Here is an 18,991-nt window from a genome sequence, read left to right as displayed (position 1 = left end):
CATACTAAATTAAATAATCTAAATCTTACTTACTCTTTATTAATCCGATCAAGGACACTGAACCATTCATTCAACTAATAATAAGAAAACCTATGTTTAAATAAATATCTATTGTAAATACTAGTAAACCTTCTGCACTTGTAACGTGGGGGGTTTTTTTTGTTCAGCATGGAAATATATTTCGAAAGGTCTTACTATACATAGAGATGCACTGATCGCGAAGTTCCTTTATAAGGCGTATTTAACCCATTTAGCTTCCGTATTTAGATTGTTCTTTTTCTAAGATTGAGATCGCAATTTTAATATATATTATATATAAAAATTTCAGAAAGTTAACGTTTGACCAATCAATTAAATGTCTCAACTTCTGTGATGTCCTAAATAAAAACCTTTTACGTGGAATTATTGGTCAATAATTTCTCAAAGAACACAGTAACGTCTTAATTTCGTTTTATTAGATTTTCTAGATAATTCTTGAACAAAACATATTCGATCTCTTTATTTGAGTAAATGGGTAATATACATGTATGTAAACTATGTGACATTTAATATATAAAAAAATATGCCAAATATATTGAATATTGTATGATAGATATTGTATAACACTGCAAACAATCAAATGGCAATTGAAAATTCAACGTTTAAAAAAATTTAATAAGCAATTGCTGTTATATACTTTTTCTATCAACCCTAAAATACTAATCTACGCTAGCAAATCAAACGTCGTCTTGACAATCTCATCTCTGTTGTTAATGGCGTAGACATTCAATTCTGTATCGTTGTACTGTAGTCCGATTTTGATTTCTCGATTCGGAATCCCCAAGCCTTCTGTCATGTCAACAACAAGAGTTCCGAGCCTCAAACAGCCCGGGTCGTCCACAAACTTTGGACTTGGATTCTCCGTTTTGTAGATAACAACATCCAGTGTTGTAGAGTCTTTGTCCATGGTGAACGTCCTCATCGTACCTTTTTTATCTCGAGATAACTTTGCTCCAGCCCTAAGAAGGACCCAGAAATAGTCTTTACAAAACACCTCATCACCATCCCTGAATTTCTTGCTTTCTGGGTGCTTTGTTGGGTTAAACTGTACATGGGAGTCCATTCCATAGGTAAACCTACTTCGTCTCGAGTTGATGCTTGGTGTTATACTACGAGGCTTTGATTTTTCATATGTTGTGTGAATTTGAGACTGTCCGTACAATACTGCTCCTTCCAGAGTGGCGACTTCGGAGTTTTCTGGGCAGTAAAAGTTGGCGTTTTCCGGAAATACCTCTTTGAGACGGTCTTTAACTATATTTGGTACACTAAAGCCACCTACCAGTATAACATTGTTGATATCTTTCAGTTCTTCTGTTTTGAGCTTATTTTTAATGTGTCGGGATATTTCGTCAAGCGTACCATTAAAGAACCCCATCATATGTTTTGCAGGTATCTTTAACTTATCATGCTCTTTCACTGCCAAATCCATCGGGGTGTTTAGAGGAAAATCCTTGCCAAGATAATATGGCAATTTAATGACGACGAATTTGTTCTCTTGAACCATCCTAGCTTCAAAGGTCCTTTTCTTTTGTTCAAAAGCTCCCATTAGATCATAAAAATCTTCCGTATGAACCTTGCAAAACTCAGAAAACACAGGTTTTGTGAAGATTTCGCAAAGATACTCTTGGAATGCTATGTTGACATTCTCTCCTCCCCATGGCCCGCCATTGGCAGCGAACAGCTCGTCATAAGTGAAGTCACGGCTCACCTCATGGGCCGTGATGTCAACCGTTCCACCTTTATATAACAAACAGTACAATCTTGTATTTCAATAATTAAACAAGACCTTGGACTTTCAGTAGGATGTTACTATCTATTTCTTGCGTCAAAACAAGTTAAAAATGACGCGGTTTCAAGCGAAATTATGCACCGATCGCGTAGTCTTAGCGCAAAATCCAGACAAATCTTGTTGATTTCAGAGAGCTATGGCTGAATGGCCAGCAATGAAATAGACAGGCCTACGTCACAATGCTGTTTGACACAACTACCTAAAGTCCAATCTCTCAATTAAAAGGGTTCTACATACCCCACGCTCCAATATTACTTGACAATGCTTCGCGTAACGAATGATAGGGTATGCATTAAATACACAAAATAATGAAATGAATTAACAAAACCAATTTAATTCAGAAACATAAACTTAGTCTATGATACTAGTATTTTGGGACAAGCAGACAAACGGACATGAACTTTCCAAACACAAGTGAAACTTTTTTTTATAAAGACAGGAAATAATTAAGAATGCTAACATAAAAGACGAACCTCCCATGTCCAGCAAGATGTACCGAGATCCGGGACCTACAATTCGCAGTGCTTGATTTTTGAGCGTATCTCTCAGTCCCTGGAGCAGAGTTCCACAATACAACGCGGCGCACTCCGGCTCCAGAGCTAAGATTATCTTCCTTATTCCAGCCTGTAGTATGTGTATGAATATTATTTTTATATAATTATACTTTAGTTATAAACTTGTTTACAATGTATAATATACTCATTCGAAACATGACGTGGAAGTTTGGTGACTTAGTATAATGCTGTCAGTTACCGTACGATATAAATTAGCTAAAATGTACACTGAATGATTTGATTTTTATTGTCATTGAAACCTATTATTTATGATTTGAAAAAATAATCCCCAGAAAGTTCTTGAGATGAGCTTTTTGGACATTTCATACAACTATTTTTAAAAGAGGTTCAGTTAAGGACCTAATAAACTAAAGGTTACACGATCGAAGAGCTAACGACCTTCTCTGCTGCCTCCCTAATGAACTGCTTGGCCGAGTCGTCCCAAATGGCGGGAACAGTGATCACCCAGCGAATCCAATCATCCGGAACTCCTTTGGTGGCTTCTTCCAGTTGTTTGACAAATGCGCTTTTCAGGTGACTAAACATTAACGTAAACAGAGTGATCGCAGATATTGTATTCCCTCGGCAGTCTTCTATTACAAGATCCCTCGTTGTTTTCTGTAAAAAAAAAATAATCAGGAAAATTTGACTCTTACTTTGCTTAAAAATTTAGATACAAATTAAGGTTTGGCGGGAGTGGAAAGGAGAGGAGCGCTGTCCCTCTTTTTGACAGTTTTTCTATTAGTTACTTGTACGTAATAATAAATAAGTTAGAATGAATTGACCCCTCCAATTTTATTTTGACAGCATTAAAATCATAGGAATTTAAGATAACACAATTTAAAACCCTTAAAGACAAGGTTTTTGATATACTATAGGTACTTGAACGATTGTAGAAGTGAGTTCTTTTATTTTTATTCTATTTTCTTGTGGTAGGTCGGCCCTCGTTCAAAAACAATGCTACCCACCCGTAAGGTGCCAATTCCAGACCGGTATTTTACGTACAACATACCTTATCACTGGCATTGTACAGGGTCATCTTAAAGTTCTTGAACAATTTCCAATCTCTCTCCCCATTGCTGCATTTCTCGCCGTAAGTGTCCTCAGCCGTTTTACCAAACGAGTGGAATGAATCGTCTGGAGTTAACAATATCGATGTCGGCACCTTTCCAAGTTGCTGTAAAATATGTAATTTATTCGTATTATATTACTTTTATGAAACTTTATCAGAATGAAATGAGAACGTGTCTCATATGATTACTACACATTTCTTTTTAAACATCTTCAGAATTAAAGAATAGGGGAAAATGATACATAGAAATACATGCAAATAGTAAACAATTTCAACTGACAAAAACCTCAAAAATAAAAAATGTGTTTTGTAAATGTGCATCATATGTAACCACATGAATATGCATTTGTAAAAGCTTTTCAGCAAAATATTTTGTGGAATATAGGGAAAAAAGGATGTCTCAGCTATCTTTAATATCATCGACCGGATTTGAGTGTGTTATGTGCTGATCACTTTAATCAGGTTTTATAAACATTACATGATTCTCAAAACAATAAATCTAGCAGGCATTGTAAAATTCAAGCTGACTGGAATTCGACGTAATCATGTGGAATCTATTCCGGATATCTGGACAATATTTATCGATTCCGGGTAAAACGTTAGTATCCCCCTGTGTCCGAACGAATGAATCAAAACTTAAAGCATTGAGAACTATTGACGTAACACATCACATCTGTCGCGACCAAACACAGACGTGTATCTTGAGAGATGAATTCCTAACATCTGACAGGTATGTAAAGATAATAATGTCAAATGTTAAAATAATTTTCAGTTGTCTTTATTTGTACTTTTTTCTATTTAATTGTAACACTTCACTTTCTTATAGTACATGAACTTCCTTTCTACTTCTGTCCTTAACACTTCATTTTATAACTTCTGTCTCCAAAACTAGTGCCTCATTTAAATTCCTGGCGATGACACCCCATTTATATGTGTTTAACACTTCATTCCTATTTCTGTTATACATCACATTCCTATGCCTGTTACACTTCATAACTATATCCGTTACTGTTCATTCATATTACTATGACTGTTAAACTTCATTACTATGACTGTAACACTTCATAACTATGACTGTAACACTTCATTTCTATGACTGTTACACTTCATTACTATGACTGTTACACTTCATTACTATGACTGTAACACTTCATTTCTATGTCTGTTACACTTCATTACTATGTCTGTTACACTTCATTTTTCTGTCTGTTACACTTCATAACTATGTCTGTTACACTTCATAACTAAGACTGTAACACTTCATTTCTATGACTGTTACACTTCATTACTATGACTGTTACACTTCATAACTATATCCGTTACTCTTCATTCATATGACCGTAATACTTCATTACTATGACTGTTACACTTCATTACTATGTCTGTTACACTTCATAACTATGACTGTTACACTTCATTACTATGACTGTAACAATTCATAACTATGTCTGTTACACTTCATAACTATGACTGTTACACTTCATTTTTCTGTCTGTTACATTTCATTACTATGACTGTTACACTTCATTTTTCTGTCTATTACACTTCATAACTATGACTGTTACACTTCATTTCTATGACTGTTACAATTCATAACTATGACTGTTACACTTCATTACTATGACTGTAACACTTCATAACTATGACTGTTACACTTCATTATTATGACTGTAACACTTCATTTCTATGTCTGTTACACTTCATTACTATGTCTGTTACACTTCATTTTTCTGTCTGTTACACTTCATAACTATGTCTGTTACACTTCATAACTAAGACTGTAACACTTCATTTCTATGACTGTTACACTTCATTACTATGACTGTTACACTTCATAACTATATCCGTTACTCTTCATTCATATGACCGTAATACTTCATTACTATGACTGTTACACTTCATTACTATGTCTGTTACACTTCATAACTATGACTGTTACACTTCATTACTATGACTGTAACAATTCATAACTATGTCTGTTACACTTCATAACTATGACTGTTACACTTCATTTTTCTGTCTGTTACATTTCATTACTATGACTGTTACACTTCATTTTTCTGTCTATTACACTTCATAACTATGACTGTTACACTTCATTTCTATGACTGTTACAATTCATAACTATGACTGTTACACTTCATTACTATGACTGTAACACTTCATAACTATGACTGTTACACTTCATTACTATGACTGTTACACTTCATTACTATGACTGTTACACTTCATTACTATGACTGTTACACTTCATAACTATATCCGTTACTCTTCATAACTATATCCGTTACTCTTCATTCATATGACCGTAATACTTCATTACTATGACTGATACACTTCATTACTATGACTGTTACACTTCATAACTATATCCGTTACTCTTCATAACTATATCCGTTACTCTTCATTCATATGACCGTAATACTTCATTACTATGACTGTTACACTTCATAACTATGTCTGTTACACTTCATAACTATGTCTGTTACACTTCATGACTAAGACTGTAACACTTCATTTCTATGACTGTTACACTTCATTACTATGACTGTTACACTTCATAACTATATCCGTTACTCTTCATTCATATGACCGTAATACTTCATTACTATGACTGTTACACTTCATTACTATGTCTGTTACACTTCATAACTATGACTGTTACACTTCATTTTTCTGTCTGTTACATTTCATTACTATGACTGTTACACTTCATTATTATGACTGTAACACTTCATTACTATGACTGTTACACTTTATAACTATGTCTGTTACACTTCATTACTATGACTGTAACACTTCATTACTATGACTGTTACACTTTATAACTATGTCTGTTACACTTCATTATTATGACTGTAACACTTCATTACTATGACTGTTACACTTTATAACTATGTCTGTTACACTTCATTACTATGACTGTAACACTTCATAACTATGACTGTAACACTTTATTTCTATGACTGTTACACTTCATTACTATGACTGTTATACTTCATTACTATGACTGTTACACTTCATTACTATGACTGTTACACTTCATTTCTATGACTGTTACACTTCATAACTATGTCTGTTACACTTTATTACTATGACTGTTACACTTCATAACTATGACTGTAACACTTCATTTCTATGTCTGTTACAATTCATAACTATGACTGTAACACTTCATTTCTATGACTGTTACACTTCATAACTATGACTGTTACACTTCATTTTTCTGTCTGTTACATTTCATAACTATGTCGGTTACACTTCATTACTATGACTGTTACACTTCATAACTATGACTGTAACACTTCATTTCTATGACTGTTACACTTCATTACTATGACTGTAACACTTCATAACTATGACTGTAACACTTCATTACTATGACTGTTACACTTCATTACTATGACTGTTACACTTCATTACTATGACTGTTACACTTCATAACTATAGCTGTTACACTTCATTATTATGACTGTTACACTTCATTACTATGACTGTTACACTTTATAACTATGTCTGTTACACTTCATTACTATGACTGTTACACTTTATTACTATGACTGTTACACTTCATAACTATGTCTGTTACACTTCATAACTATGTCTGTTACAATTCATAACTATGTCTGTAACACTTCATAACTATGTCTGTTACACTTCATAACTAAGACTGTTACACTTCATAACTATGTCTGTTACAATTCATAACTATGTCTGTTACACTCCATTTTTCTGTCTGTTACACTTCATTACTATGACTGTTACACTTCATTACTATGTCTGTTACAATTCATTACTATGACTGTTACACTTCATTTTTCTGTCTGTTACACTTCATTACTATGACTGTTACACTTCATTACTATGTCTGTTACACTTCATAACTATGTCTGTTACAATTCATAACTATGTCTGTTACAATTCATAACTATGTCTGTTACACTTCATTTTTCTGTCTGTTACAGTTCATTACTTTGACTGTTACACTTCATAACTATGACTGTTACACTTCATTACTATGACTGTTACACTTCATTACTATGACTGTTACACTTCATAACTATGTCTGTTACACTTCATTGCTATGACTGTAACACTTCATAACTATGACTGTAACACTTCATTTCTATGACTGTTACACTTCATTACTATGACTGTTACACTTCATTACTATGACTGTTACACTTCATAACTATGTCTGTTACACTTTATTACTATGACTGTTACACTTCATTACTATGACTGTTACACTTTATAACTTTGTCTGTTACACTTCATTACTATGACTGTTACACTTCATTACTTTGACTGTTACAATTCATAACTATGACTGTTACACTTCATTACTATGTCTGTTACACTCATCCCTATGACTGTTACACTTCATTACTATGACTGTTACACTTCATTACTATGACTGTTACAATTCATAACTATGTCTGTTACACTTTATAACTCTGTCTGTTACACTTCATTTCTCTGTCTGTTACACTTCATTTCTATGTCTGTTACACTTATTCCTATGTCTTTAAACTACTTCATTCCTATATCTGTTACACTTCATTCCATGGTCTGTTACACTTGATGACTATGTCTGTTAAACTTATTCCTAGTCTTATTAAACTCAGTACATGTATGTTCATTTTTATAATGCTATTTTTTTCAAATTCATTTTTGTAAATTTAAAAAGATGATACAAATAAATAGAATAATTAGTAATTACTTAATGCAGCTATGGTTAATAGCCAGCTAGATTAAAGTGTATTGTAGATTAATTGATTTTCCCAAACCACGGCTCAAAATAATTTGAGAGATGACATTTTAAGTCTCAATATTGTTTATGTTTATTTCCCTGTAGAATAGGTATCCATTGATATCGCCATAAATCATAGACCCTACAATGATGCACCTATTTAAATGAAGGGGCCGTAAATCATTTAATGGGTCTTGAATATCACATAGCACCATAGCTCCTCTTTTAACCAACTACACACACCAATCAAGAATCCAACGCATGGTAACATTTCAATAGACGGCAATTTACATTTAGGAGTATGTTTCTCTAGAGTCAGCTGACTTGTTATTGCACAGGCCTGTAGCACGGGGGGGGGGGGGGGGGGGATAAAGATTTTCCATAAAGAACAGAGAACATAATTCTTTCCTATTTTTAAATAAGTTAAATCCCTTACAAGTTTTCATATTTTCAATGGTATTCATTTCGCAATCTACAACCGCAAAATTGTTATCAATTTTTCAGAGTGGCGTTATCCCTCCCCTTCCAGACATCTCATTTTTTCTATAAAACTGTCATATTGCAAATCAAAGTACTGAAGAACTGACAGGAGTTGATTTTATCGATTATTATTTATTTTAGAATCAACGATATATTATTTTGCATGGCAAGTAGTTTCCTATATGTATTTTAATTATGCACATTTTTTTAAAAATGAATTATTCTCCGACAAGAATTTCGCAAAAACCCCATATGAATCATGTTGTGTAATATTCAAAGAATTTCATCAAACTGCGTATCAGTAATCGACATTTCAAAGAAATAGTATGGATCGAAGCACTATTGAACTCTAGTCTCGTCTGTCTCCGTTAATCTACGATAAGCAAGAGAGACTCTCTGCTTGTCGGAGATTTACGGATATGTTGAACTCTGGCGTAGGAATACATACAATGTACAACTACATAAAAATATCTAAATTGTTCGTACCATTAAAAATTTGACTATTTACAAGGCATCTATAAATACGTTTCCTTCAAAAACAATTTTTAAGAATACATTACATCGAATTTATCGATTATTTTCAAGGACTAAATGTTATCAGTGGTGTTAGTTTGTGCTTAGGTCCAAACACTGTTTCACTTTCGGTTTGCCTGAGTAACTGCATAGGAGAGTTGATTTAAAATCAACTCCCAAAAATTAAGTACTACTCCGCCTAAGAATCATGCAGAGCTCAATGTGTAACTGATTTACGACATATAATCGAATTTGATAATACTTCAGCAAAATGATGTTCAGCTTACTTGTAAACCTTTGTTTATTTTCTGTATCAATATGCGTTTGCATGACAGAGATATCATGAGGTGAAAAATTACACCACATTTCCAGAAAGACTAAATAAATCATAGTAAATTAAGCTCATTTTACAATAAAATATTTTCTATATCCATCCCAAGTTTAACAATATTACACAATAGTAGGAAACATTGATTAAATCCTAGTTATTCCTTTAAATTTCACCAGAGGCAAATCCTATATCTTATTGAGAATTTAACCATGGAAGTTCTATTGGTTTTTTGATGTTCAAAGGGAAGTAACTCTATACATTATATCAAGAACATGATGAAAGTACAGTTTAAGCAAATTGGGCCAATTAAAAGAATAATAAACATTTTCTTTTCATCATTCTTTGCAAGAATAATTTCTTTAAAATAAAAACTTAAGCTTTAAAACTAAGAAATGATGTTTACTCATATTCACTGCGAGACTGTTGTTACTTTCATTTTCAAAGTCAAAACATGAAACAAAATGACAGACAACATCATAAAATGTTGATTATCTGTGTTTTCTAATACTAAGTGTGATAAATATCATCTTTATCCCAAGGATACATAGATATATCAGCACACTTAAAATCTGTAAAAGTTACTTAATTCATAACAGTAATAGGCATTTAAGCACTGAAAATGGATGTTTCTATGGAACATGTGTATCCTTGCAACAAAGTATCTAAAACACAAATTGAAGCCAATGAAGGTTTATTGATGTTTACTGGAGATATCTTAATATGTTTATAAAGAAATTAACTGGATTTTGTATTTTGAATAAATCGCCTTCTGCATGATTTTAATTAAAATAACAAAAGAATTTATTTAATCTGCTTATGAAGATTTTTGAAGAGTGTGCCTGTCAAAAACGATGCTATGTGCTTGTTGCATGCAGGCATACCTGGTTATTGTCAATTTTCATGCCGTAGATCCTCAGTGGGTCGGTCTCATAGCTGTCCCTCTGTGCGTAAGCATATCCCGTGTACGAAGTCCCAAAGTCGATGGCCACCACAAATAGGTCGTTGTTTTCCTCCCTAGGGGTCGCCTTTTCGTCTTGTTTTCCCTTACCCCTGGGTTTCTTTCTTTCATGTGATTCATTCATGGTTTGTTATTTGACTTACCGACCTCGAATTACCCATTTTGGGAAAACCTTGAAAACGGTAAAAATTCTTTTTGTCAATTCAAATCTTGGGATCTCTGTGATTAGATTTGAGTTACATTAAACGTTAAAATTTCTTTTTTTCAATTCATTGACAAATGATGATTAGATTTTAAACACTTTCACTGATTGGAATGATTGATAATTGATATAGTTCACTTGTAGTTATTGTCTACAAGTATTTTTGTTCATTAGGGGGAAGTCTTATTAGGAGTCTGACTTATCAAACAAGAGAAGCACATGTTTTTTTTAAATTACATTTTTTTTCATTTGCTAAGAGTCAAATTTCCTTTTTTTTCTCCTTTTTCTCTCGCTTTTGTTCAAAACCTAAAAATAAGTACTTGTTATTTAATGTACTATTTCGGCGGATATATGGCGTACTATGGGAAAGTATCAACTTACAAGTTACAAGTTGACATAAATATCTGATAAATCTACTTATAAACCTGATGAGCCTACATAATTATCCGACTGGTTTTGGTAGATCTACGTCTCCATAGTAAAAAGAAACAAGTATTTTGAATTTATACTATAGATGGCACATACATGATTAGCTACGTCAATTTTTGTCCAAACGTTAGGGGAAAGATAATGGTCAGACCTTACTAAAAAAAGGTGAATTTGGTAAAAAAAAATTCAACAGACAACAACAATAAAATTATAGTTATATTGTCAGTTCGCTGGTTGAAACTTCATTCATATACTTAAACAACTAAATTAATAAAGGTATACCATATTCATTGAATAATTAAATCATCTCTTAGATCCTCATTATAAATCCATATTAATATTACTTACATGTGTGTTTGACATTTCCGCTACCATCAATATTTGAAATCACCACATATTTACATATTTACTAGATTAAGATTTATCGTTCCATTTTTGTTATTGATACATACATGTACCTACATACTGAACTTAATAGATATTTACGTATTTACAAGTTTATATCGTAGTTTATAGGTTAACTTTCATAGTTAGAATGAACTTCAATCAATAAAAGTATACCATATTCAATTTATGATAAAATCATCTCTTCGATTCCTTCCAAATATCCATATTACTTACGTGTGTCTTTGACATTTCCGCTAACATCTAATTTTGAAATCACCACATATTTACAAAACTACATTTGTTATTAACATTTGATGCAACAAATTCCGTGAAATTTTACTTCCTTCTTTGGTATTAGTGCAAGTTGTTTCTTGTTTTGAAATGTATTTTGAAGCGAACCTCCATTTAACGATATACGGATTATTTACTGCAAGCTGGACCTTTAAACTTTAAAACCCATTTATTGATCAATTGTTTTCGAATACCCGTATACACGTTCATCCACATATCTACATCAGTGTATGGTGATCATTTATTCTTTTTTTTCTATACTCCTGAAGAATTTGTAGTATATATAAAATATTTGATGAGTTAAGATTTTAACATGTCATAAAGCTCATGTACAATTTACATGAACATATTGAATATAAAATTCTGGTTTATCTTCCCATACTCTCTTAGAATAAGTATATATATATTGTAATTCAAATAAATTTCTTTTCAGAAATTCTTGAATCATATGTTATCCCTAAACTATATCAGATAAAATATTGGAATAACAACATCAAGGAGAAATGATTCAGACGAATACCATAAAAACAATATTCAACACCCTTCTTTTGATGTCAACACTTTCCAAAGTCAATGGAACTGTTCGACAATTCCACTTACATTTGTACGGTGAGGTTTCCGAGGAATACGGTCCCCATATACTGTGCCAGATTCCCAATGTTTCAAAGAGCGTCTGTGCTTCCATGTGTCTAGAAAACGCCAAATGCCACGCGGTGGAAATCTGTAACCACGGAGTCTCAAGGTGTCGCATAACAACGGGACAACATTTGTCCCCAATGTCCAACAGCTCCAGGTCAACATGTCAGCTCTATCGTCTGGTAAGTCAAAGGAATCATTCTTTAAGTATTATGACATGATAATTTTGGTCGGGCCTTGTCAAATCGAATAAAATCCGAAGGGCTTTATGATAGATTTAACCACGCTCCGACAGAAATTATCACTTCGTAATATTTAACAAATGATTCCCTATTACTTATATTTAGATTATTTTCAATTTCTACACTTGAATACAATATTTATATATTAAAACCACTATTTTTTCATGTAGCACATGCTATATGTATTACTACGCAGCTAAACCAATACCGTTTTTCGGTTATGCTATAAGATACGCCCAATTTGTGTCGCTCATCTTTTATGAAATTATTTGGTTTTAGGCTTCAAAGCCCTGGGACCATAAAACTTAGACGAGCTAACTTTTGATCTCAGTCTCACTTTTACAAAAGGAATAGATAGTGGGAAAATGAGACTGAGAACAAAAATGAGCTCGTCTAAGTTATATGGTCCCAAGGCCTTCGTAATGTTTTCGCAGACAGAGACAGCAGAAAATGTAAATATTATACAAAAAAGGCTCGATATTACTGCAATCAGTCATTAATACTACACTCATCACTACTACAGTTTTGATTAATAATTTCATCGATAGATTGATTGATTGATTTGCTTTGTTCTTTTCCGACCTGATTCCTTGATTGCTCACCTGACGGTCTTTACTGGCACCGCAACGATTCAGTATTTAATTGCAGTAACCCAGTTTCATTGACATCGGTAACAATTCAGAGTACAATGAAATAAAACTACTTATAAAACTAAGTTTTAAAAACGGCAAATAAAATACGGCAATGTCTTTGCATGTACAATATTTTTATCACAGGTTATATATTTTATATTTTTGGTTGCATCATTTTTAAACAGTAGCCGTTTATTATTACATATACCTCGATATACTAGTTACTTTATAATATTTCGGGTCTTGGCCGTTTGTTAGTATATGTTCACCATAGGATCTCAATGGAAACTTATCCAATAAAACAGGTTTGACATAATGTTGGATTAAAACGTGAATTAAAATATCGTAGTTTGTTTTTGACAAACTAATTCGACAACCACGGATTATGTATTAAAAAGGTAATATTCAAGTAATACTCGTACAGTGAAACATGTGTATAGCATATGATATGGTTTGCTTTAATTTCATTTAATTTTATTCTAACGCCGTTTTAAGTATTTTATAATTGCTGTGAATATACCTGTCTGTACGAATTGCTAGTTTGTGTTTCTTCTAGGGCAATCCTTGCAGGGAAGGTTATTGGGATAGGCTACAGAACACATGTACTCAAAGTAAGTGAACCACAATATAGGTGTGGTGTGGTGTTCTTAATTTGGCAAAATCATTATTTTAAAACTTACTTTAGTTCCATTATGTACATTATGACTTCTAGTAACATTATAGAACACATACACTTCTAGCAGAAAGTTCAACTATCACTATGACTATGACCTGTTCTATCATCACATAAAGACTTGTTCTACCATCGCTTAAAGACTTGTTCTATCATCACATAAAGACTTGTTCTATCATCACATAAAGACTTGTTCTATCATCACATAAAGACTTGTTCTATCATCACATAAAGACTTGTTCTACCATCACATAAAGACCTGTTCTATCATCACATAAAGACTTGTTCTACCATCGCTTAAAGACTTGTTCTATCATCACATAAAGACTTGTTCTACTATCACGTAAAGACTTGTTCTATCATCACATAAAGACTTGTTCTACCATCACATAAAGACTTGTTCTATCATCGCTTAAAGACTTGTTCTATCATCACATAAAGACTTGTTCTATCATCACATAAAGACTTGTTCTATCATCACGTAAAGACTTGTTCTATCATCACATAAAGACTTGTTCTATCATCACATAAAGACTTGTTCTATCATCACATAAAGACTTGTTCTACCATCATCATATCAGAACTTGTTCTACCATCATCGTAATGCAATCATATACAAACTCGTTTTACCTTCACGTAAAGTCTTGTTCTACCATCACGTAAATACTTGTTGTACAATCACATTAAGACTTGTTCTACCATCTTCATATAAGAAATTGTTCTACCATCATCATATAAAGACTTGTTCTACCATCACATAAAGACTTGCTTTATCGACACCTAAGGACCTGTTCTACCATCACGTAAAGACTTGTAATACAATCATATACAAACTTGTTCTACCATCACGTAAAGACTTGTTGTATAATCACCTTAAGACTTGTTCTACCATCATCACATAAAGACTTGTTCTACTCTACAATCATCATATAAAGACTTGTTCTACCATCACATAAAGGGATTCCTTTATTATTATCTAAGGACTTGTTCTATCATCACGTAAAGACTTGTTCTATCATCACGTAAAGACTTGTTCTACCATTACATAAAGACTTGTGCTGATATTCATAAAGTTTCTCAAGCAGTATTTAAGTCTAAGAAACATTCTAGTAGGTAAATTATGGCCGAGTCTTCTTTGTCAGACATTACACAGACCCTCCCCCCAAACACGTGCGCAGACTGTCACTGCCTGCTGGGTCTGCTGGACATTGTGTTGACCAATGGGGAGATCAGATTCACCCTGTCTGGGGGCAAGACCCTGGTTTGTGTTGTTGAGGTGGCAGTTCTTGGACTTGATATACATGTATACAAATGGACTGTAAGTAGCAGGAATTTTAGTCTAAACTAATTGATAATCTAAGAACCCTATAATTGGGGGATTTTATTTTTCAATTCAAGTAAAAGACATGTTTATCTCTGTCTCATACTGTTTCAGAATAATATATATATATATATATATATATATATATATATATATATATATATATATATATATATATATATATATATATATATATATATATATATAACAGAGATATTTAATTAGGGGTTCAATACTTTTCAGAGCAAAAGCTGGTTGTTGCAAGCCTGTGTAACCCGAAGTTGAATATAATCTAACATTTAAAAAAGCCCCAAAACTGCATATAGAAATATAAAATTGTTAATTTTTTTATCATAAATATTCAAAGATTATATGAAAGAGTAAAAAAAAACTTTTGTCAAACCAACATTTAAGTTGTACATGTATAATTATACGCGCCGCGTCATGTTCAAATCAAAGTACTGAAAGTACTGTGTCGGCATCAAGAGAGTTAGCCCCGTTTCCAGCGTTTCAAAGTTTTAATTGGTTTTAGGTGATTCAGAGGCGACGCTCCGGTGGATCTGTTGACTTTGATCGGGAATGGAACGAATACGAAGAAGGATTTGGCTCCACAACATCCGATTTCTGGATTGGTAGAGTATAGAACAAACAACTTGACATTGAAAATTCCTAGAAAAAAATCATCAGAAAATGCAACAGAATATTGTTTTCCTATACACTGAATATAATTTGTCATATTATTAGTTTGTCAAGAGCTTAAAAACTAGTGGCATAAACTAGGTTCCAACTTTATAGCTGTATTAAAAATAATGTTTGATTTGTTAGCCACTATAGTAACTGTTAAAAATCGCCATAATGTGTTGTCTTATTTAAATAATTAAACAACTTTTGAATATGGCGGTCTATCAATTTTAATAAGAATACAATGATAGTATGAACTATTTTAATTTAAAGGCAATGACTTCATACACCAGTTGACCAATATTACCGGAAACCACCATTTGCAGATAAGAATGACAAAAAACAACGGACAAAAGCTGACTGTCGAGTACCTGTTTTACATAGAGTCCGAGAACGGAGGTTACAGACTGCATGCTGCCAGCTTAGATGGAAGCCAAAACCCAGGTAAATTATTACCATTTCATTGATTGATCATGTGTTATTTAACGTCCTTTTTAGATAATTTGAGCCATTTTGGTGATTCTAAAAAGAAAAATTATATTTCAGTTTGGACATTGTTTTTTACCTAAATATGAAAATTTATATCTCACACATTTTTTTAGCTTGCTATGTCGTAATTTTTCACAAATAGCTGAAATGCATTGGCAAGATAAAAAAAATGTCTTCAGCGATTATAACTACTACAATCAGTTAAAAATACAGAGCACGACTTAGAACTACAATAAATGTATGAAGTGGTAAACATTTCAAGACTGAGAACTGTGATAAAATATTATGTACATATGAAGTGGCTAATATATTTACCGATCTTCAAAAATCTAAAATTTCGACGTTAAGCAATATTTCCTTTTTTTAACAAAAGGTTTATCGTGTTTTACATATTTTTATTCTTTTGTTATGAGTAGGTGACCCATTTTTAACCACGTGTCAAGAATGTGCTAACTTGATGAAATTCAGCACGAAGGACGTTGACAATGATAATGACACTATCAGGAACTGCGCAAGCGTCAGTAAAGGAGGCTGGTGGCACAACTCGTGTCAAAAGTCAAACCTAAATGGAGAGTTCGGTCAGGGTAACTACACGCTTGGAATAAATTGGAACAAGTTCACAGACTTCAGCTACGTGGAAATGAGGGTCAGAAGACCGTAACAATTTGTCAGTTTGACCAACTGAACCAATGAAAACGTTCCTTCCGTCTTTAAGGAGGCTAGATTGTTAACCATCGCATCTGCATAAAATTTTAAGATATGACTTGTTTAGCTATAGTAAAGAAGAGATCTATACATTTAAAGGAGATCAAAACAGTCTAAAAATGGCCACGACCATCTCTCAAAATTTCACTAATTTGCGAATGTATATTTAACCTAGTATGATGTATCTATATTTGATTGGTTATAAATGCATGATACGGGTTTATGTAATGTAGGTTAGTTGGTTGTTTCGATTGCACAAAGGCTGCTACAGGCCTGAAAAATGTGCAAGGTGTCTTAAAAGAGAGTTTGTTGATAAACTGACGATGCAGGAATTGGTTGAATGTTAAAACTTTTAAAGTAACATTTTGTGTCAGAAAAACTGATTTTTATATAAGTATAATAACAATGATGCCAATACAATGATTGTTCAATGATAAAATCATCAAAATATATTCATGGAGACATGTAGGAAAAAACCCCCAAAAAAGAGGTAGAGTCAACAAGAATGTTTTGTTTCAACCAGACACATTTTTTAAAGAATGTGGAACAGGGCATGAAAAACATTACTGTGTATTTAATATATGCAATAGGTGGAACTTCAAAGGGTTCCATGGCCGTATTCATTTTTGTCTATTTAAAACCCTGGATAACGATCTCTTTGTAGAAATACTGGGATAGGAAAATGCTAGTATTCAAACTATGTTGAATTTGAAAGATGTGACCCGTAGAACTACAACATGAAACAAAAACAGATACTGGCTCAAAAATGATATTAAAACTTAAGGCGAACATGAATAGTATTCAGCCATCTTAAATTTTCCAGCTCGGTAATATGCTATTACAGATGGATTTGAAATTACTCGTTATTATTGTGGTTTGCCCTTCTAATTAAACAAATAATCATAATAATGAATATCTTCGACAATCTTGCGAATGGTGGGTTTGATAAAAAAATTATTAAAGACAAAAGAATGGATTTGAAATACAGCCTATTACATGTACATTGATTTTTTTTTTAAAATAAGTTGTTAATAATGAAGCAAAAATGAGATAAAAAATCATTAGTCTAGGTTTGATTTTCTTCGATGGAAATAAAAACAGTTATCTTAATTCAATGTTTATTTTACTTTCGCGAAAATCATAATCCATTTCCACACTGTAGGTGCGTGCAGTGTACTTACAAAAATTAAATCCGATTATCTTGATCATCTTTTCGTTGATTGGTTGACTATGGAATATGCATTAATAATCAATGCAATCTGCTGGGGAGAAAATTGGAGCTGAAAATAAGTTGAGATTTGAAGACAGCGGTGTAAGTCAGAACCACTGTTGTCCCCAGAGGTTATACGCGGTACTTGGTAAAGCAATTTTAGAAGATTTTATACTAACATTGCATTTGAAAAAAAAACTACCTCTTTTTAAAACTTGAAATATTAGCAAGAGCATTTACAAGAATATCAACCATGTTAAAAAGGAAACTAAATACGTCGGTTTTTCAAGTTCTTCTTGCGGTTTTCGAATTCACACGTGCGCACTCCGAATATGGTCAGTTCCACTTTGTTGGAACCGTTCCCAAGGAAGACAATTTCCAGGTGATTTTTCAAACTTCGAAAAAATCAACACAAGTCTGTGCTGCCGAATGTCTCAAGGATCTGGACTGTAACGCCATAGAAATTTGCACTCTAGAGGATATGTGTAGACTAATGACAGGGGTCGGTCCCGTCATATCCCTGAATTCCACGGGTAACCCTTGTCAGCTATATCTAGTGGTAAGACAACTTTCAATAATATTGAACCATATTTAGCAAATGATT

At 32.9% G+C, this 18,991-nt stretch overlaps 2 protein-coding genes across 2 annotated transcripts; one reads left to right on the top strand and one right to left on the bottom strand.

Moving 5' to 3' along the window:
- Positions 1-481: 481 nt before the first annotated feature.
- LOC105332212 (heat shock 70 kDa protein 12A) lies at positions 482-11,912 on the bottom strand. Its single transcript, XM_034450141.2, has 6 exons — positions 11,742-11,912; positions 10,413-10,661; positions 3,395-3,559; positions 2,782-3,000; positions 2,302-2,452; positions 482-1,776 (listed from the first exon to the last, which is right to left on the bottom strand). The coding sequence occupies exons 2-6, from the start codon at positions 10,611-10,613 to the stop codon at positions 704-706; spliced, it is 1,809 nt and encodes a 602-aa protein (XP_034306032.2). The 5' UTR covers positions 10,614-10,661; positions 11,742-11,912; the 3' UTR covers positions 482-703.
- On the top strand, positions 4,074-17,960 carry LOC105319501 (ficolin-1). Its single transcript, XM_034450142.2, has 7 exons — positions 4,074-4,184; positions 12,232-12,616; positions 13,865-13,919; positions 15,124-15,299; positions 15,835-15,934; positions 16,257-16,427; positions 16,889-17,960. Exons 2-7 carry the CDS (start codon positions 12,302-12,304, stop codon positions 17,131-17,133), a joined length of 1,062 nt encoding a protein of 353 aa, XP_034306033.2. The 5' UTR covers positions 4,074-4,184; positions 12,232-12,301; the 3' UTR covers positions 17,134-17,960.
- Positions 17,961-18,991: the final 1,031 nt, after the last annotated feature.

Source organism: Magallana gigas, chromosome 4, assembly GCF_963853765.1.
Source record: "Magallana gigas chromosome 4, xbMagGiga1.1, whole genome shotgun sequence".
In the NCBI taxonomy this organism is placed as follows: Eukaryota; Metazoa; Mollusca; class Bivalvia; order Ostreida; family Ostreidae; genus Magallana; species Magallana gigas.
Note: the sequence above shows the minus strand (reverse complement) of the source record. Positions and strands in the feature narration are given on the sequence as shown.

Excerpts from the sequence above, each read along its gene's own strand:
- LOC105332212 (XM_034450141.2), bottom strand. The coding sequence starts at position 10,613 with ATGAATGAATCACATGAAAGAAAGAAACCCAGGGGTAAGGGAAAACAA. Across the intron at positions 3,560-10,412 it reads TGAAAATTGACAATAACCAG|CAACTTGGAAAGGTGCCGAC; the intron begins GTATGCCTGCAT and ends CATATTTTACAG. Across the intron at positions 1,777-2,301 it reads CATCTTGCTGGACATGGGAG|GTGGAACGGTTGACATCACG; the intron begins GTTCGTCTTTTA and ends TGTTATATAAAG.
- LOC105319501 (XM_034450142.2), top strand. The coding sequence starts at position 12,302 with ATGATTCAGACGAATACCATAAAAACAATATTCAACACCCTTCTTTTG. Across the intron at positions 15,300-15,834 it reads TACATGTATACAAATGGACT|GTGATTCAGAGGCGACGCTC; the intron begins GTAAGTAGCAGG and ends AATTGGTTTTAG. Across the intron at positions 15,935-16,256 it reads AACATCCGATTTCTGGATTG|GCAATGACTTCATACACCAG; the intron begins GTAGAGTATAGA and ends TTTAATTTAAAG.